This window comes from Sapajus apella, unplaced genomic scaffold, assembly GCF_009761245.1.
Source record: "Sapajus apella isolate SASKATOON/1434 unplaced genomic scaffold, GSC_monkey_1.0 scaffold28, whole genome shotgun sequence".
Taxonomy (NCBI): Eukaryota; Metazoa; Chordata; class Mammalia; order Primates; family Cebidae; genus Sapajus; species Sapajus apella.
This window is the reverse complement of record NW_022436968.1, coordinates 15,003,329-15,022,600: the sequence shown is the minus strand read 5'-3', so window position 1 is coordinate 15,022,600 and position 19,272 is coordinate 15,003,329. Positions and strand designations below refer to the sequence as shown.

Sequence of the window (19,272 nt, the reverse complement as noted above, 5' to 3'; positions counted from 1 at the left end):
TACAAAGGTTAGCAAAAAAATAACGTGCAAGTAATATATATGTATTTCATTCTAAGAAGATAATTCTCAGTTCGTTGAAATCCACTGTGGTATAACAGTTTACCAGCCAACAAAGATAACCATCAAGCCTTGTGTTATTACCTAGGTGGTGAAAAAGCATTACAACTGATACGACTAGAGAGAGCCATATGTAACATTCTTTTGCCACATAAAAAGTGGCCATGAAACAAGGAGATGAGAAAAACAACAACAAAAAAAGTAGATGACAGTTTTTGAAAAGAGCAAGAGCACTGGAAAAATATTAAGAATAGAAGCTAGCATATGGGAGTCAAAATATTGTTTTATCATCAGAAAGAAGTCAGTCCGCTTTAAAAAAAAATTAAGGCTATATACAGAAAACAAGAATTTAGGCTAAGAATGTACTAGGAAAGACAAAGAAGGGAGAGAAAATAATTGCATAATTTAGTGTTCACATGAAATAAATAGTAATGAGATTTTTATTAACATGTATACCTACTAAATTGAATATTACAATAAATCCAAAGACTTTTCATAAATAAAACAGAAACAGAAGTTTAAAAGCCTTTAAGACAACTGGTAAGACAAGCACTGTATTGGATTATCACTTTTAAAAATACAAATGATATATTCAGAACTGGATGAAAACAGCGATGTATATGAGACTACATTAGGCCAGTCATTATGCTAAAAGCAAGCAAATGACAAAAACTAAAATTATATTTTGTCCAATTGTGCTCTGTTAGCCTGATAAAAGATTTTGCAAACCTGACCAACTCTTTACTTTTGCATTTCTATTATAATCAGAGAGCTTTTAATACAAAGTTCTGGAATCAATTCATTTTAAGAAAAATTCTAATTTCTTTATGTTTAAGCAGTATAAATCAGGAGACACATAATGAAAGTAAGCAGAGAACTTCATATTATGAGAAACAAATCATTTTATAAAAATGAAGAGGAGTCATTCAGCCCTTATCTGACATACAAATCTCAAGGATATTTCTAATAAATGTGAATTCAAGAGATAATCTAAAGTATCTAGTTTATTACTATGCAACATGGCTTAGAGAGACTTTTAAAAGAAGAAACTATTTAGTATTCAATAGTAGGAAAACAGGCCCTCCTGCTGTTTTCCCAAATGCTGTCAAGATCTAAAACGCAAGTACACCTGGGTCAGTCTAAGGTGCTAATTATTAAAGCTGTGCCCTCTTCCTGTTGGGACCGTTTTTTTCCAACTCTAGAAGAATGTTTTACAAAACAGTGAAGGTCAAATGAATTGTCTAATCATTTACATCATCCTCTTCTCAGCGCTCCACTTTAGAATCTACTTATTAAAATCACTTAGACAAGGACAACTGGATTTCATTAACTGAATAAAGTAGTGGTTTCAAAGCATGGTCTAGGAGTCCAAGGAGGATCTGAGGTCTGTCAAGTGGTCTGTGAGGTCAAAACTATTTTCATAATAATACCAAGACAGTATCTGCCTTTTAACTGTGCTGACATCTGTGATGATGATCAAAAAGCAACGGGGTTTAAAACTGCTGTAATCCAAGCACTAACTGAGGCACCAAACTTCACTAGTAATCAATGTATTCTTTACCACCACCCTCTTGAAGAAGAAAGCCAGTTTCATCTGAGAATGTCCTTGATGAAGAAGTAAAACACAACTAATTTTATTAAATCTCAGCCCTGAATATAGGATTTTATCCTAATCTGAGTGATGAAATATAAAGTTCATATATATAGCACTTCTGTTAAAGACAGATATAAAATGGTGACAGTTATGTCAAGGAAAACCACTTGTGTGACTGTTTGCTTTGCATGGTGAGTTAGCTATTTTTTTCATTTTTATTTGAAAGAACTGGCCAACTAACTATAGTTGTTAGATATTTGGCCAACAGTTTCTCAAATGCAAACAAACTGAGACTGTCACTTTAGGGAAAACAACTCACGATATCTGTGACGATGATAACATTAGAGTTTTCAAGAATTTTGAAGAACTTATATCCATTCCTGTGAGTTTAAGAGCTCCCTAATACTTAGATTTTTCGGACGAAATTATAACAGAAAAAAGGAATCTGGCAGGCTGCAATGAAAAGCTCCTAGGAAATTAGCAATATTATTAAATGTGCTATAAATGTGCTAGATATTATATCAACATGTTAATTTGATTTTCATAATATTAACATTTTAAAAATGCATAACTCAGTGAATTAGTATTTTCTAAATGACTAATGCAACATTACAAATCATACACGAGTAAAAGATGTATTTAAAGTGACAGACAAATGCATTCTAATGTAACACTATCAAAGCTCATTGATATTGTTTCAGAATTCACACTGCAATTAATCTTAAAACTACTAGTTGTTAAATATTGGCATTTATCTGCAAAGGCTATTAAAATACTGCTCCCTTTTTCTAACTACCTACCTATCTGAGGCTAGATTTTCATCATGTACTTCAATTAAAACAACCTACTGCAGTAGATTGAATGTAGAAACAGATATGAGGGTCCAGCTGCTTCCCATTAGGCCAAACAGTAAACTACACATATAAAATTTTATAAAATATAGATATAATACAAAATATATAAAACATCATTCTCAACAAATTTGTTTTGTAAATAACAATTTTCATAAAAATATGTAATTTATGTAAACATATACTAGGTTTGCCATTATTTTGAAATAATTTAATAAATTCTTTTATATTGTTTCAACTTATAATAAAGTGAATATCAATAGATATAACCCATATAAGAAGGTCTTTGGAGTTGTCAATAATTTTCAAGAGTATAAAGGGATCCTGAGACCAAAGAATTTGAGAACTGCTGTAATAAAAGAAAGTGCTACTTTCCAGGCATTGGTCAATTGCCTAGACACTAAAGAAATAGATACAGAATTCTCAAGTTTAAAAAAGAAAGAAATCAAATCAGGCATATTTAAGAATTTCACAAAAAACATGTGGCATCTTTCAGGGAGACTGCAGGAAAAGAGGTTCATAAGAAGGCAAAATGGATCTATGGAGTTCTCTACAGTTTTTGGAAACGAAAATATAACAGAAAAAAGGAATCTGCTAGGTTACAGTGAAAAGGTCCTAGGAAATTAGCGTCTAAAAAGAGAAACCCATTTACTATATCAGATTTATGTATAGGAATGGAAGATCTCTCCCACTTTTCCTTTTCCTTTCAACCTTCCACTTCTAAGCACTACTGAACAATGGAATGCAGAGAGTGACAGAGTAGGTCTCTACTTCCTCTGTGCATGAGACTACATAAGGCTGGTCTTTATGTTAAAAGCAAACAAATGACAAAAACTAAAGTTGTATTTTGTCCAATGGTGCTCTGTGAGCCTGATAAAAGATTTTGCAAAGCTGACCAACATTTACGTTTAGAGAGCTTTTAATACAAACTTTCGGGGTTTAATACAAAGATAAATATTTATTGCTTTCACAGTATTAAATACTTCTCCAGTAAAGTTACAATTCAAGAGAAATAAGCCCATAAAATTATTATGAAAGTAGGCCTGAGTGTCAGCTTTAGGAGGAAACAAATGCAAATGTGAAAATTGTAACAGTAATTAATAATAGCTATCATTGTTGTGATAATACATAACAATGTATTGTATATATCCTTCTATAGAAAGTTAACATTTAGTCTTCCATCAAACAAGTAACTTGCTACAGGTCACTCAGCTAGTAATGTCAAAGACAAATTACAAATCAAAACCTGTCCAAAGTTAGCGCTTACCATATATCAATGACGTACAAATGCAAATGATCAATTTATCAGGCACCAATACTATGATTCACCTTACCAGAAGGATATCAACCTGACCTTAAGAAACAATATAAGTATAGCACTTTACAAGAAAGTATACCACTTAATTGAATATTAAACTGGGTGGCAAAGACAGTAAGTGGTACAGAAGTTAAATAAAGGTCACTACTAATCTATGAATATTTCTTAAGATGGGTGAGACTTAAGGGTTGCATACTTTCGAGGGAAAGAAGAGAGGAAAAATGTGGTAAATAATTCAGAATGAAGTAAAAAACCATGGGCAAGTATCAGGAAAAACATAATGCCCAAGGAAACAGCTAAGAGAATAACTTTACAAGAGCAGAGATTTCATTAGGTGGGGATCAGTGATCTCTAAATATTTCCGATCAGTATTATGTGACTACTTAAATTGCTTTTACTTATCCAAAATAAATTATTTTATAAAATTGTACATACCTTTCTTAATAGCTTTGTACTTCTCTTCATTCTCCATAAAATTAGGATCCATCTTGAAAACATCTTAAAAAAAAATTAAAAGTTAACGTTTATTTTCTATATTTACATTTGTTGGTGCTCCACTTTCTACCTGCTATGCACCAGACTTACTAAGAACATCTTCCGGATTATAGTCATCCTCCAAAGGCAGCATGTGGGTGAACTGATCATCTTCTTCCACCAAATCAAGACCTTCTAGGATAATGGGGTGGTCCTTGAATCCATCTTTCCGTACAGCAAACATCACTTCAATCATATATTGAACTCTTTTGTCAATTTCAGACTCATGCAGAATGTTTCGAAGGCGTTCAAATATAGCTAAAGGTAAACAAAGAAAAGACAATAAAATAAGCAATAAATATTATAATAAACAAAAACTTAACATCAAACTAAGAATGTACACTCACCATTGATTCCTCTTGGTGACACTTGTGTTAATTTGAGGCCACATTCCTTGAGAAAGCCAATAGCTACTTCAACACTATCATCTGTTGGTCTTTCCAGGAGCAAAGTGAGCATCTCTAAGCACAAAACTTCATGTGCCTTAAATAGAATACATATATATGAAAGAAAAAAAAATGCTTTTACATACATTAAAATGTTGTTTATAATTTCTAAAAATTAATAAATCTTGTTTACAATAATTATATTGCACATATGATGGGCAAAGTTTTATAAAGCAAATAGAAATACTCCAAATATGGATACAATTTTTCTATTACTTTTTATTACCAATCTATTAAAAATTTTCAGATGACTGTTCCAAAAATCTTAATTTTTTTATGCTGAATACAACTATCTGAATTATCTTCAGAAGAAATATTCTTAGCCATTATGTATGGAAAGTGTCACAGATGAAATATGTTAAAAATCATATACTACTTTCTAATAAGATAATTATTTTCGTAATTACTACATAAGAAATAGTTATATGATTTATAATACCCTTCTACATGACTACACTTCTTTATATACATTTCCCAATTCATTCTATCAGCAACTCTATTAGACACAAATAGTCCTTAAGTTACATGAATACTAATTTTATCACAAAATATCTTAATAACCTCCGGAACACAACAGTTTGGAATATTCTATCTTTAAAAATAAATAAATAAAACTATTTCCACTGGCCACGTTCAAAAACTGACACTATAAACAATGGCAGGAAGAGTGGGAATAAAATTCTACTGAGAAACTCTGGTATGAGAAGAAAAAGAACTACAAAGGATGTTTACAACACCATACATATGCCTTTCTAAAGTCAGATGGTGATCTGAAATGGGGAGGAAAGAAGTCTAAATCTCAACTCAGGCGTCTATCTTCTTCAAATTGCGCACAACATCAAAGACACCCAGTGCTTTTTTTATGAGGGGAGAAGGGGCGTCAAACAGTCTTAAATCAGTGACAAGAAAAAAACTGCCCTGTACCAGAGTTGGGAAGATGCAAAAAATTTGTCATATTGAGTGTTTTACAGCAAAACCAAAAATCTCTAGTCCAAGTGTAATACACAATTAAAAATGAAAATATATCTCTGTGGTTATAGATGTAAAATTAAGTTTCCATGGTCTTAAGTGGCAAGCTATCATCGTAATAATACAATGACTAATTAGGTTAGAATCCAAAAGATTTCTAAGAGTGAAAGAATTTTCATGTAAATAAGAACCAAAACATTCAATGTTAGTGAAATAAGATTAAGTGTGACTTAAAAATTCTTCCTGTTAAAAGTGTGACTATAAAATTCTTCTTGTTATACATGTTATACGTGATATTAAATTGGAAATAATATACAACCGAAGGGAACTTTTGAGTATAAGCAAGAACAATTTTGCCACTTTCAAGGTTAAACAGAAACTAAAAACCATCAAATAATGAATGAATATAAAATAAATACAAATGGAATAATAGCATGATAAAGTTATTTGCATTTGAAACAGGTTAAAATTGATCAACTATATTCTATAAAGTGATTCTACAAATATATGACCATACCTATGTGGTTGCAAGAAATAGAGGTTTTTGTAGAATATTAGATATTTATTAGGTTCTCATGAGTACCAGGTACAGGAAATGAAGTGGACGAGATACCAACTTTATTATTTTATAAAAATGGAATAGTTCTTCAAAGGAATGGTTTGTAGTCAAGTAACCATGTACAGTATTAAATCAGATTAATTTGATAAAATATCTAAAAGTGCTTTGATTAGCATCAAAGTTTTATGTTAAAGAATATTAAATACATTATTATACTTTTAAAATGAAAATATAATCCAACATACTTATCCCAAAAACTAAAAAGTAAAACAAAAATAGAGTTACCAGTGGAGTGGCATCAACCCTGTGGTCTAATGCCACTGAACTGGACCAAGTTTTGAAGATAATTACTTACCACATTTTGGTTAATAAGATGTGCCACAAATTTTGAAGCAGTCAGACAAAGTTGCTGAAAAATGAAGGTAGAGACAAAGTTAATCCATAAATTAAACCTGCTATTCATTTGTTTATAGAATCTATGGCCTACTAACATAATCTATTTAAAACATGTAATACAAAAGTATAATTTTTATATTATAAGAAAGTTATAAGATAAAATAACAAATGAAAGACTATCACTTCTGGTTAGTTATAATTCTACAGTTTAGCCATCATTTTTGTGGCTCATCATTAGTGGTCAGGTATATTTAACAGAACAAAAGAAGTTCTCAAGAAAGACAGTTTTTAAAAAGGATTATATTAGTACCTGTGTCAAAATTAACTTTGCTTACTTTTGTTGATACTGGTTTATTAGTCTGTTCCTATGTATAATTCTACTTACAAACCATTCATGTATACCTTATCATTTCTTCGGTAGCCTTTTCGAAAATTAAGAATTAACCTCTTGAGGATCAATTCTCCAATTTGTGGAAATTTTGAGTTAATAATTGCCACTAATGCTGCATAAACATGGGTGAAGATTGGAGACGCACTCTGTGCTTGCAAAACAGACCTGGACAGCAGTCCTCTGTTTAAAAAAGAATAAAAAAGGGGTCAAAAATAATCACCAAATTAATTAAATGAAACAAAAACTATTAAAATTCAGTAATAGTTCTCTGTAAATAATCATAAAATCTAAATCAGAATTAAATGGAAAGAGTTCATCTGACTAATAAAAATTTTTTTTCAGAAAACAAAATGTGAATTTGTGATTTTGTAAAATAGAATAAAGATTTTACTGTAATTTATCTTCAAAATTTTTCTCTCTATATATAATTCCTCTTATCCCAGGCTGTTTGTTATATGTAATTATGAATTAGAGGTTTTTAAGGTTCATATAAATAATTTGTTTAACACTTTCAAAAAAGTAAAACAAAAACAGACCTGCTTCAAAAGTTAGACAACATAAAGTTTCTACTACAGGTCCGTCATTTTTATAAAATTAATTTTGTGATTAAAGACAAATTTGACTTTAAATCTTTAAGTCTAATTTTAGTAGAATAAAATGAAGATCTGGAAACTCCTATGAGAAATAAAGACACAATTAAAAGCAATGCAAGATTAATGCTAAAACAATGACAAGAAATTAAAAGGTACCTACTTGTAACTGATTTTGAAAATGGTCATGTTTTTATATGCATTTGATGAGAAAGGGGAAAAAGGCAAATCGGGCAAACTGAAGTTATTTTTAGCAGTGTAATGACAAGTAATTATTGGATTGCCAGAAGTCAGAAGAAAAAAGTCTTAATGGTAGGTTTAGATATGACAACTGAATCACTAGAGTAGAAAATGAGAAAAAGGATGCAGCTTATAAATTATAATATCTTTAGCAATCCATAACTCTTCTAACTCTACTTTTTTTCCTAAGTAAAATGGAGAGACCTCTGCCTACTTTTAAGGATAATGGCTGTCTCTTGATCAACTTTCTGTACCTCTACAACTTGCTACATCTACTTTATACTCCAAACTTTTTTGGTGAGATAGGGGAGAGACAGGGTCTCACTCTGTCACCCAGGCTGGTGTGCAGCGGCATGATCATGGCTCACAGTAAGCTCCACCTCCCAGGCTCAAGCGATTCTCCTACCTCATCCTCCGGAGTAACTGGGACTACTGCATGCCACCACACCCAGCTACTCTTTGTATTTTTGGTTGAGACGGGGTTTCACAATGTTGCCTAGGCTGGTCTCAAACTCCTGGACTCAACTGATCCACTTGCCTCAGGCTCCCAAAGCGCTAAGATTACAGATATTGAATGACCATGCCTGACTATTATATTCCCTATTTTTTAAAAGAATCATAGTCATGTAAAATGACATGAGAAAACAGCCCACAGAGATTTTAAAATAATAAATAGAACATGGGGTACTTCTATTTTTTGACCCTTTTAAATATCACCAATTGCTTACAGCCACATATTATAGAATATGGTGATTCTCTTCTGCTTTTCTGAAATTTATTCCCATTTCTCTCACATTCTCTCTCACTTTACTCTCATTAGAAATTAAATTGGAATAACGGCCATATACGATGAGCTCACAGCTAGTAACACTCAACAGTGACAAGTTGAAAGCTTTTCCTCTAAGATAAGGAATAACAAAAGGGTGCCTGCTCTTTCCAATTCCATTCAACATAGTACTATAAGACCTAGCCAGAGCCATTAGGCAAGAGAAAGAAATAAAAGGAATCCAAATAAAAAATAGAGAAGTCTCTTTGCTGTAAATGGGATCTTAATACAGAAAATCCTGAAGACTTAACCAAAAAAATTATTAGCACTAATAAACTAATTTAGTAAAGCTGCAGACACAAAAGCAACATACAAAAATCAGTTGTGCTTCCATATGCTTACAATGAACTATCTGAAAAAGAAATCAAGAAAATATCCTGTTTACAATAGCTATGGAAAAAAGAAAACCTATGAAAGGGCTATACACCAAAAACTACAAATTGCTGATGGAAAAATGGAAGAACACACACGGCATCCCATGTCCATGGATTGAAATAATATTATTAAAATGTCCATAAAACCCAAAGCAACATACAGATTCGACTCAATCTCTCAAAATTCCAATTACAGTTTTCACAGAAATACAAAAAACAATCCTAAAACTCACATGGAACCACAAGACTCCAAATAGCCACAGCAATCTTGAACAAAAAGAACAAAGCTGGAGGCATCACACTACCAGACCTAGAATCTGCTACGAATGTTATAGTAATCCAAACAGCACGATAGTAGTATAAAAACAGGCACATAGAGCTACAGAGAACAAATAAACCAGAGATAAATCCAGGCACTTGCAGTCAATTGATTTTCAACAAAGAGGCTAAGAAGACACAATAGGGAAAAGACAGTATCTTCAATAAATGGTGTAAGGCCGCATGTTCTCACTCATAAGTGGGTGTTGAACAATGAGAACACATGAACACAGGGAGAGGAACATCACACACTGGGGTCTGTTGGTGGGTGGGGGCCTAGGGGAGGGACAGTAGTGGGTGGGGAGATTCGGGAGGGATAACATTAGAAGAAATACGTAATGTAGGTGACGGGGGTATGAAGGCAGCAAACCACCATGGCATGTGTATACCTATGTAACAATCCTGTAAGATCTGCACATGTATCCCAGAACTTACAGTAAAATAAAAATAAATAAATAAATGGTGTGAATATCCAGATACAGAAGAATGAAAATAGATCTTAGTCCCACACCATATACAAACATCCACGCAAAATAGATTAAAGATTTAAACCATAAGACTGAAACTGTGAAACTACTCTAAGTTTCTAACAGGAAAACATGGAGGAAAAGCTCCCGGACACTGGTATTGCTAATGATTTTTTTTGGATATGACCCCTAAAGCACAGGCGACAAAAGCAAAAAGAGACAAATGGAATTACATATAACTAGAAAGCTTCTGCACAGTACAGGAAAGTATCAACAGAGTGAAGAGACAACCTATAGAATGGAAAAAAAAACATTTGCCAACCATATATCTGCTAAGGGGTTAATATCCAAAATAAATTAGGAATTCAACCCAATAGTAAGAAAACAAATAACCCAATCAAAAAAATGAGCAAATGACAAAACAGGCATTTTTCAAAGGATGTACAAATAGCCTATATATATGAAAAAAATGCTCAACATTACCAATTATCTTAAAGAAATGTAAATTAAAACCACAATGAAACATTTCCCCATACCCGTTACAATGGCTGTAATAAAAAAGATGAAAAATAACAAGTGTTGCCAAGGAAGGACATGGAGAAAAGAGAACCCTTATAGACTGTTGGTAGAAATGTAAATTAGTATAGCCGTTATGCAAATAGTATAAAGGTTCCTTAAAATACTAAAAATAAAACTACCAGCCAGGTGCGGTGGCTCACGCCTGTCATACTAGCACTTTGGGAAGCCAAGCGGGGAGGACTGCTTGAGCCCAGGAGTACGAGACTAGCCTGGGCAAGATGGCAAGACTTCATTCTCTACACAATTTTTAAAAATTAGCCTGGCGTGGCGGTGAGTGCTTGCAGTCCCAGCTGCTCAGGAGGCTGAGGTGGGAGAATTCCTTGAGCGCAGAAATTCAAGGGGGCAGTGGGCTACGTCCATGCACTGTACTCTGGCATGGCAATAAAGCAACACCCCCATCTAAAATAAATCAATACAAAGTTTTTTTGTTGTTTTTTTTTTTCAATTATAACTACCATTTGATCCAGCAATCCCTCTATTGGGTAAATACTGAAAGGAAATGAAATCATTATGTTGAAGAGGTATGTGCACTCCCACATTTATTGCAGCATTATTCACAATAGTCAAATATGTTAACAACAGAAGTGTCTGTTGTGAATAAATGGATAAAGAAAATGTATACATACATAATGGAATACTATTGAACCATAAAGGAAATCCTGTCATTTGCAAAAAAAAAGATGAACTTGGAGAACATTATACTAAGTGAAATAAGCCAGGCACGAAAAAGCCAAACAATGCATGATCTCACTAATATGCGAAATCTAAAAAAAATTGAACTCATAGAATCAGAGTATAAAATGATGGTTACCAGAGGCTGAGGGCTGGGGGAACTGTGATGCTGGTCAGTGGACACAAAATTTCAGTTAGATAATAGGAATAAGTTGCAGAGATCCATTCTACAATATTTTGACCATAGTTAACAACCATATATTGTATACTTGAAAGCTGAAAATAGAATAGGTTTTAAGTGTTCTCGCCACAAAAAATGACAGGTATGTGAATGCATATGTTAAACAGCTTGATTTAGCCATTCTACAAAGTAACATATATAAAAACATCATGATGTATACCACATATACAATTTTAAAAAAATAAATAATCAAACTAGTTTGAGGTAGTATATTTTAATATTCATTATTCCTCATGAGTTTAAAATATTGGAGGCATTAAGTAAATGTCCACAAAAAACATTACGTGAAATCAAAGCTTCTCAAAAACCAAAAAATCCACACAACCTCTAACAGCAAGGCACTAGTTATTTTTTAGCAGCCTGTATTTTTATAAGCATTGCATTTTAAATAAATATTCTCAACAACCTTTGAAATGAAGTAGCACAATAAATCAATGATTATCATTCATGTAGGTATATTCCTTTGAAAATGTTACTTAGAAATACTACAAATAAAATAGCTGATACTTACCTTCCTCTAACTATATTTTCTTGAAGAAGCTCTTGAATTATAATACTTATGTTGGAAATGTTGACTTTGTTGATAAGGCCATTAATTGACTTCTTTAGGGCCTCCCAACTCATCCTCTGATATGCTAAGCTAAAAAGAAGTGATTTTAATAAAGATTAAAACTTTTTCAACAATACAATAATAAGAAGCTATGAGAACATAAAAGCTACTTAGTATTCCTTATTTTTTAACATTATTTTCATGAAATGACCCCCAAGTACAGTAAGATATATGATGCCTATCAGAATAAATGGATTATATCCTAAACCATATTTGATTTTCTGTACATATGCTTAAGTACACACCATTTTCCTTTAATAACACAATAAGATTATGTAAGGTTATATAAGGATAACATTTTGTTCTTATGGCTATGTACATTTATTAGTCAAATTCATTACATGCTTATTTTAATATAATGCTTGATTTAAACTTGTCTTTAATGGAAACCTTTAAAATAAATGCAATTTAAAAAATTAAATTATAACATACCAAAATATAAACCACACAAAAAAACCTGTATGTTCCTTCTCATAAAAGCATGACAGAGACAACAAAATTAAATGTTTTAAACCACAAAGAAATGTTAACTACAGGAAAAGGGAGTCACATGAAATAATGGGGCTGAAATATTGTTCTAAGTATTTTAAAGACGATCTCTTTGTTAATGTAGTAGTCCTGCAGTTATACCAGTTAAATGCTAGATAGCTATACTGTTTTTTACTCCAGGTTTTGGGGAAATTATTTGGCCTCCCTGAGTTTCTTTAGGTTGAATTGGATAACACCTAAGATGTTTCAATGCTCTACAATTCTATGGGTTTTGTGACTGCTTTTCTGTGGAATGTGATTTCGGCTTCAGGAAGTCTTAACCTTTTTTCTTCCATACACATCTCTCTCTGCAAGTCTGGTGAAGCCAGTAGACTTTTCGGAATGATATATACAATGAAGAGGATTACAAAGGATACTAATCTTACTGAAATTTAGTTTTCGAAACACGAAACAAAAGTTTGATATAATATTCTATATGCTTCATAACACATTAAATAAAAAGAACTGGGAGAACGCTTAATTGGTACTTAAATTTCTAAGTAGCATGGCCATAACCCATATTATGAAATATCTGTAACAAACAGGTTGTCCATACTCTGACCTATTGCCGACATTCTCAAAAGAAAAAAGTTGCTAAATTTTAGAGAATAGCAAAAATAAAGATCCATTTTTTTCCCCAAACACATTCATTGACGGTTTGAATTATATCCATGGACCTCTTGAAGGCTTGTAGGTTAAGAATTCCTGTTCTGGGGTGGTACAACAAAGCAGGTTGGTGAGAATAGTTCCTGGTGGGAACGAGGATTGTATCACTAACATTGTTTAGAATTGCCAGAACAGTGAGGATAAAAAGCAGACCTGACTTTGCAGTTAATTTTTGTTTCTAAATTCTCTATAAATTATGTACCCCCTTACTGCCTGTACCCAAGGTGGACTATTCCACTGTTTCATAATTCCAACCCTTTGGTAACCCACTATCTCTAGAGAAATAAGACATATGGCTTAACAATTAGCCTGATACATGCTGTTGCTCATATATAATCACAACCTATCTTATTAAACTAATCAAACAGCTACATCAACTACAATTATACTTTCTAATTAGGAAGCCCACAATTCACCTAAGCATCTACTGAAAGCAAAGACTATGACCATCTCTTAAAGATGTCTACTTCTCCTTGTACCCTTTACAGCCTATGAACAGACTTCAACTGTTTATGAAATTATCTTAAAGGAATGTGCTTTAAATTTCATGTATTGCTGACTCTCCCGTCTGCTTTATTTAAAACGAAGCAAGACTTGGACTGACAAAGTTTCCAGTCTTTTACAATTAGGATTGCTTTGGACTGGACTGGAGAAACTGAATACTCTTCAGTAATGCTGCCATTACTGCCCTGTGCATGAGCAAAAGCTTACATGATAATGAAGGTCCTATTAACCACAGAGGCCATCTCTAAATTCCTTCTCAACCTAACACTTCAAATATCACTACCAAGTGCTAAAATATGACATATAAAGAAAAACTTATTAGTTTTGAATTTAGTGGCAACAAATACCCCTTTCAGGTTCTTAAATTCAGTTCTAATTTATTTTAAATCTTCATAGCTTCTTTTAGATAAATGACATTTCTACTTCAAGCCAATCCTTGAAACAAATTTAGATTTAACTTATATAAGGTTCTCAAGCACTTTTCAAACTGCCATTAAAACACCCATGAAAAGATGTGGAAATATTCCTGTCTGGCTTACCTTGCATCTGTTTTTCTTAAATTATAACTATTAATATCTTCTATCCCAATCTTTTAACTAGTTACCTGACAACTGAACAAACATTTCAATCTGGGACCATACCGTCCCTAGTTATCAACTCATCTTATTAGAGAAAATATCTCAAAAACTTAGCTGCACTTTTGTAAACAGCTCCGCACCATCCCAATTATTCTGAAAAGGGAAGGAAGAGTGTTTTAAGTGTGACTGTTCATATACAAATTTTGTTTGCCTTAGAGTAGCAAAAAAGTATAGTCTAAGACATCAAGGTCTAAAGAAAATATACAAAAAGATAAAATTGCCAGCTTCAGTTTTACAGGTGAGTATAGAGGTTGGCAAACTACACCCATGAGTCAAATGCAGCTGACCACCTGCTTTTGTAAATAATGCTTTATTGGAACCCAGCCACACTTATAATTTTTTACACAATACCTACGACTGTTTTCACATTTCAATGGCAGAAATGAGTAGCAACAACAGAGACAAAATGACTCACGGATGTAAAGTATTTACTATCTGGGCTTTTACAGAAAAAGTTTATTGACTCCTGTTTTACAACAGGAAAGGTCCATTTTAGAAGTAAAATGTCAATATTACTCTTTTCTACAAAAAAATAGACGTTATCAATAGGAATGCATCCATGAAACTATGAAAGGAACAATAGTTTAAAAATACTATAAAAGGGGTAAGCAATTTTTTGCTCAAACTTTTTTTTTTTTTTTTGCTCAAACTTTTTAATTCATTCATGCAAAAAAAGAAGTTATGAGCTAATATAAAGGGCAAGCAGTATGTGGCTCTCTCTCCAATGGAGCTATGAAGTAGGTCTCTAATTTGAGGTCTCTATTACTGTAGACTAATGTAAATTCTCAAGAACCAGAGTTAATTAAACCACAGTCGACTTATTTTTCAATGACAATATCATGGCCTTATACACTTATTGATATCAACATGCCTGTTTTTATCTGTAATTTGTTCTTGCATCATCCTGAGCTTTGCAGGAGGAATATATGCTCCACCAGTGCGAGTAAGAAGAGGATCCAGCTCATCTTTCTTTTTCTTTGTAGCAGGTTCATCCTGAGCAGAGGAACTCTGAGTTATTGATGTTTCTGGGTTTCTCCTCCCAGGAGATGGGGATTTCCGGGACCTTTTCCGATCCGGATCTCTTTCTCTTTCTCTGCGTTTTTCTCGGTCCCTGCTTCTGTAATATTAATTTTTTTAAGGGCAGAAAAGACAATATAAAATACACTCTTAACAATTAAGTGCATAAAAATGAGTGAAACTGTAAGTGGGCCCCACAAATTCAGACTAGGAAAAGTGGTTTAGAATCACAGTGGGAAAGCGCTTCCCAGAGAAAATGCAATAAACTAGGTCCTGAAGGCTTGACAGGATTTAGATTGGGGACAAGTCGGGAGGAGGAAGGAGAGAAGAAGTATGGCATTCTGCAACTAGTAGACAAAGGAATAACCATTGAAAGACTGAGCAGGGGTGTTAAGGTAAGAATGAGTAGCACACTCAGGAAACAAAGTATTATGTGTGACGGTAGTTGGAAAGATGAGTTAAAATCTTAAAACATATGCAAAAGACTTTAAGGTTTTTATACTGGAGCTGATGGGGAATCATTAAAAGTTTCTGGGTAGAAGACTGGCATGAGAAGAATGTTTTAAGAAGAAAAATTAGCCTGTGGTATATATGACAAATTGTATAAAAAAAGAAGAAACCAAGAGTTAATCTCCAATAGTGGTTACTTTAGTTGTAAGACTGCTACAGAAAACATATTTGAAATTGTTTCTTGATAGAACTAATATTTTTTATTAGAAATCTCACAATATTGGAAGCTTCTGCTTATTTGAGACAATGTAGGGGGAAAATTTTTTTCTAGCCACAATTAAGTCTTCCTTCCCAACTAACATACCTGATTATCCTTTCTTAAGACTTTTAGAACAGTCAAGGTATAGTTCTCTGAAACCATCAAGAACTAACAGGAAAAAGCAAATCCTTGCTGTTTGCTATCTTTCCCCAGAAAAAAGTTTATCCACTGAGTTGCTTTTTAAATACATTTTCTTGGAAACTCAGATCATTCTGTTCATGTTTTGGGTAACCATGAGTTATATATAACACAATAAATAAAAGTAAGTTTCATATTATCACTGTATTACCAGGAAAAACTATGAGATAGATTTTAGCTAAATCTAAGGGGTATGTTTGAGATGGTCTTTTTAAATATATAGTAATAAAACCTACATGGAGACTAAAAAGCAGTCACCCTCCCAGGCAGCTGTGAAGGAACAGTTTTGTCTGTTTACTTTTAAATTCAGGAGTACAAGTGCAGGTTTATTACACAGGTAAACTTGTGTCATGTTGGGTTTGTTGTACAGATTATTTTATCACCCAAGTATTAAGCCTAGTACTCATTAGTTGTTTTTATTGATCCTCTTCCTCCTCCCACGCTCCACTCTCCATAAGGCCCCAGTGTGTGTTATTCTCCTCTATGTGTTCATGGGTTCTCATAATTTAGCTCCCACTTATAAAAACGAGAACGTGTGGTATTTGGTTTTCAGTTCCTGTGTTAGTTTGTTAAGGATAATGGCCTCCAGCTCCAACCATGTCCCTGCAAAGGACATAACCTCATGCTTTTTTATGTTCCATGGTGTATAAGTATCACATTTTCTTTATCTAGTCTATCACTGATGGGCATTCATGTAGATTCCATGTCTTTGCTATTGTGAATAGTGCTGCAATGAATATACACATACATGTGTCTTTATAATAGAATTATTTATATTCTTTTGGGTATATACCCAGTAATGAGATTGTTGGGTTGAATCACAGTTTCGAAATTGAGATATAAGAGACTTAAATGACTCCTAGAGAGGACAGACAATCTGTATACACCAAGAGTCAACAACAGATGGGAGAAAGAGTGATTTCAAATATAAGCTTCCGTTAGTCACAAAGGCAGATACTCTAAATTCTCTGAATTAATTTGCAACTGAGTTGCTTCTTCTTATGAATACACATGTTCCAAGAGACTAGCTACAGAAGGGATTTCCTGACATTGGTTATGATTCTTCTGAGAAACACCAAGTAAGAGAACTAGCTGGCTGATAAAATCAGATCCTTTTCATTAGTGTGTTTGTTCCTTTATAATGCAGAAATAACAAAATATCCTAAGAGTCAACATTTTTGGACTGTTAGTCTTCATGTTCCATGTAATACCTAGCTTGCTTACTTCACAGTGTGACTGTGTGGATCACATGAGACTTCGTTTTCATACACTAGACCTAACAAAGTTATACTGAATTAGTACAGTCAGGGATTGTGAAAAAAGACATGGGCCTTGGAGTCAGAACTGGGTTCAAATTCCAGTTTCAATATCTACCAGATGTTTAAATGCAACCTCAGGTAAGTTACTTAACAAACTCAAAGCTATTTCCTTATTTGTAAACTGGAAAAAAGTAGTATCTCGTTTCTAAGAGCTTTACAGTATTTGCGAAAATATGCAAAAAGCTTAGCTTACCAATTACGGCTATAGCAGTTGTTCTCATTAAGGTGTCATTAAGGTGACAGCAGACAAGCCTGGATTTTGAAGGTTAATGTAATCTGACATTTTAGAATTAAGTATATATTAGAAAGTGATGAGAAGGAAATTTTCGGCTGTAAATATCAAAGAATGTGCTTAGCTCCAAACTGCAGAGGAATTTGGTCAAAATTCCTGGAAGTTATAATATTGGAAGTAAAGTGGTGGATAATATGTGAGAAACATCAAAAAATTAGTGAACAATAAAACATGAGAGTCAGGTTTTGGAAACTAGATGACTAGAGAAAAGGAAAATCAGGAGAAAGCTGGTTTTATGAAAACAATGATAAAGGCACAAAGATGTCTTTTAAGGGATAATGAAATGGTTGTTACAGAGACAAATCATAGTTCCTTTATAAAATACTAAAATAATGTTAGTTTTTTAAGGTTAATTAGAAATACATTCAGAATCAACCGCATTGTTCAACAACAGTTTATCTGAACTCTTACACTGTTTTCTATATAAAGTGCCTGCCACTGGTTCACTGCTTTTCACTACTCAAACTGATATGCTCAGGAAACTAATGCTTTAAAAGTTATCATTTTCTTAGTATCTACTATGTTCAGACATGGTAGTAGGACAGACAGTATTTTTAAACCTAAACAACCAGACAAGATTCATGTTATCATCCTCATCTTATAGATGAGGAAACTGAGGCTCAGAAGAAATTTGTTAAGAAACTACCAAATTTCAATAACTAGTAACTAAAACTTGAACTCTAATCTGCATGAATATGGAATCTACTCTCTTTCTATTATGCAACACTGCCTCATTAAAAAGGCTAAAATACAGACATTCCAAAGTCAATTTCAAATGACCTGGAAATTGTCTGCATCACTACTTCTCTCCTAAGCAAAGACACATGCAAGTTAAGGGAATACTACCCATATAGTGACTTCTGTTTTATGTACTTGAGAGTATTCTCATCTGTAGAATTCTAGTTAAGATCTCTTCCCTATATTGAGCATCTCAAGTATCTACTCACCTATTTTCTTTGAGACTACCATTACTTCTATCTGGAGATTCTCTCCCCACAAGTACTAAGTAACTTTTTATTCCATTACACTTTCTCCTGAGCAAATACAGAGGCCCTGTAGTGAAGTTTTAAAAGGAATTTTAAAAACACCAACATCTTTCTAACACAGCAGTCACCCCTTATCTGTGGTTTCACTTTCTGAGGCTTCAGCTACCAGTGGTTAACCATAGTCCAAAAATAAGTGACTGCAGTTCAATAAGATATTTTGAGACGAGACCACATTCATATAACTTTAATTACAGTATATTCTCATAAATGTTCTATTTTAGTATTACTGTTGTTAATCTTTTACTATGTCTAATTTATAAACTAAACTTTATCATAAGTATGAATGTATAGGAAAAACCATTATAGATATATATGGTTCAGGT

General features: G+C 33.0%; 1 protein-coding gene across 5 annotated transcripts in view; it reads right to left on the bottom strand.

Annotated features, from left to right (window-relative positions):
• CWC22 (CWC22 spliceosome associated protein homolog) overlaps positions 1-19,272 on the bottom strand; it is a 60,783-nt gene that overhangs the window by 21,649 nt on the left and 19,862 nt on the right. For all 5 annotated transcript variants that reach the window (XM_032292781.1, XM_032292784.1, XM_032292783.1 and 2 more), the window contains exons 5-11: positions 15,240-15,485; positions 11,934-12,062; positions 7,127-7,295; positions 6,684-6,737; positions 4,702-4,837; positions 4,406-4,612; positions 4,256-4,318 (exon numbers count right to left, since the gene is read on the bottom strand). In XM_032292781.1, coding sequence (XP_032148672.1) covers positions 4,256-4,318; positions 4,406-4,612; positions 4,702-4,837; positions 6,684-6,737; positions 7,127-7,295; positions 11,934-12,062; positions 15,240-15,485 — 1,004 coding nt within the window. The remainder of the gene's footprint in view (positions 1-4,255; positions 4,319-4,405; positions 4,613-4,701; positions 4,838-6,683; positions 6,738-7,126; positions 7,296-11,933; positions 12,063-15,239; positions 15,486-19,272) is intronic.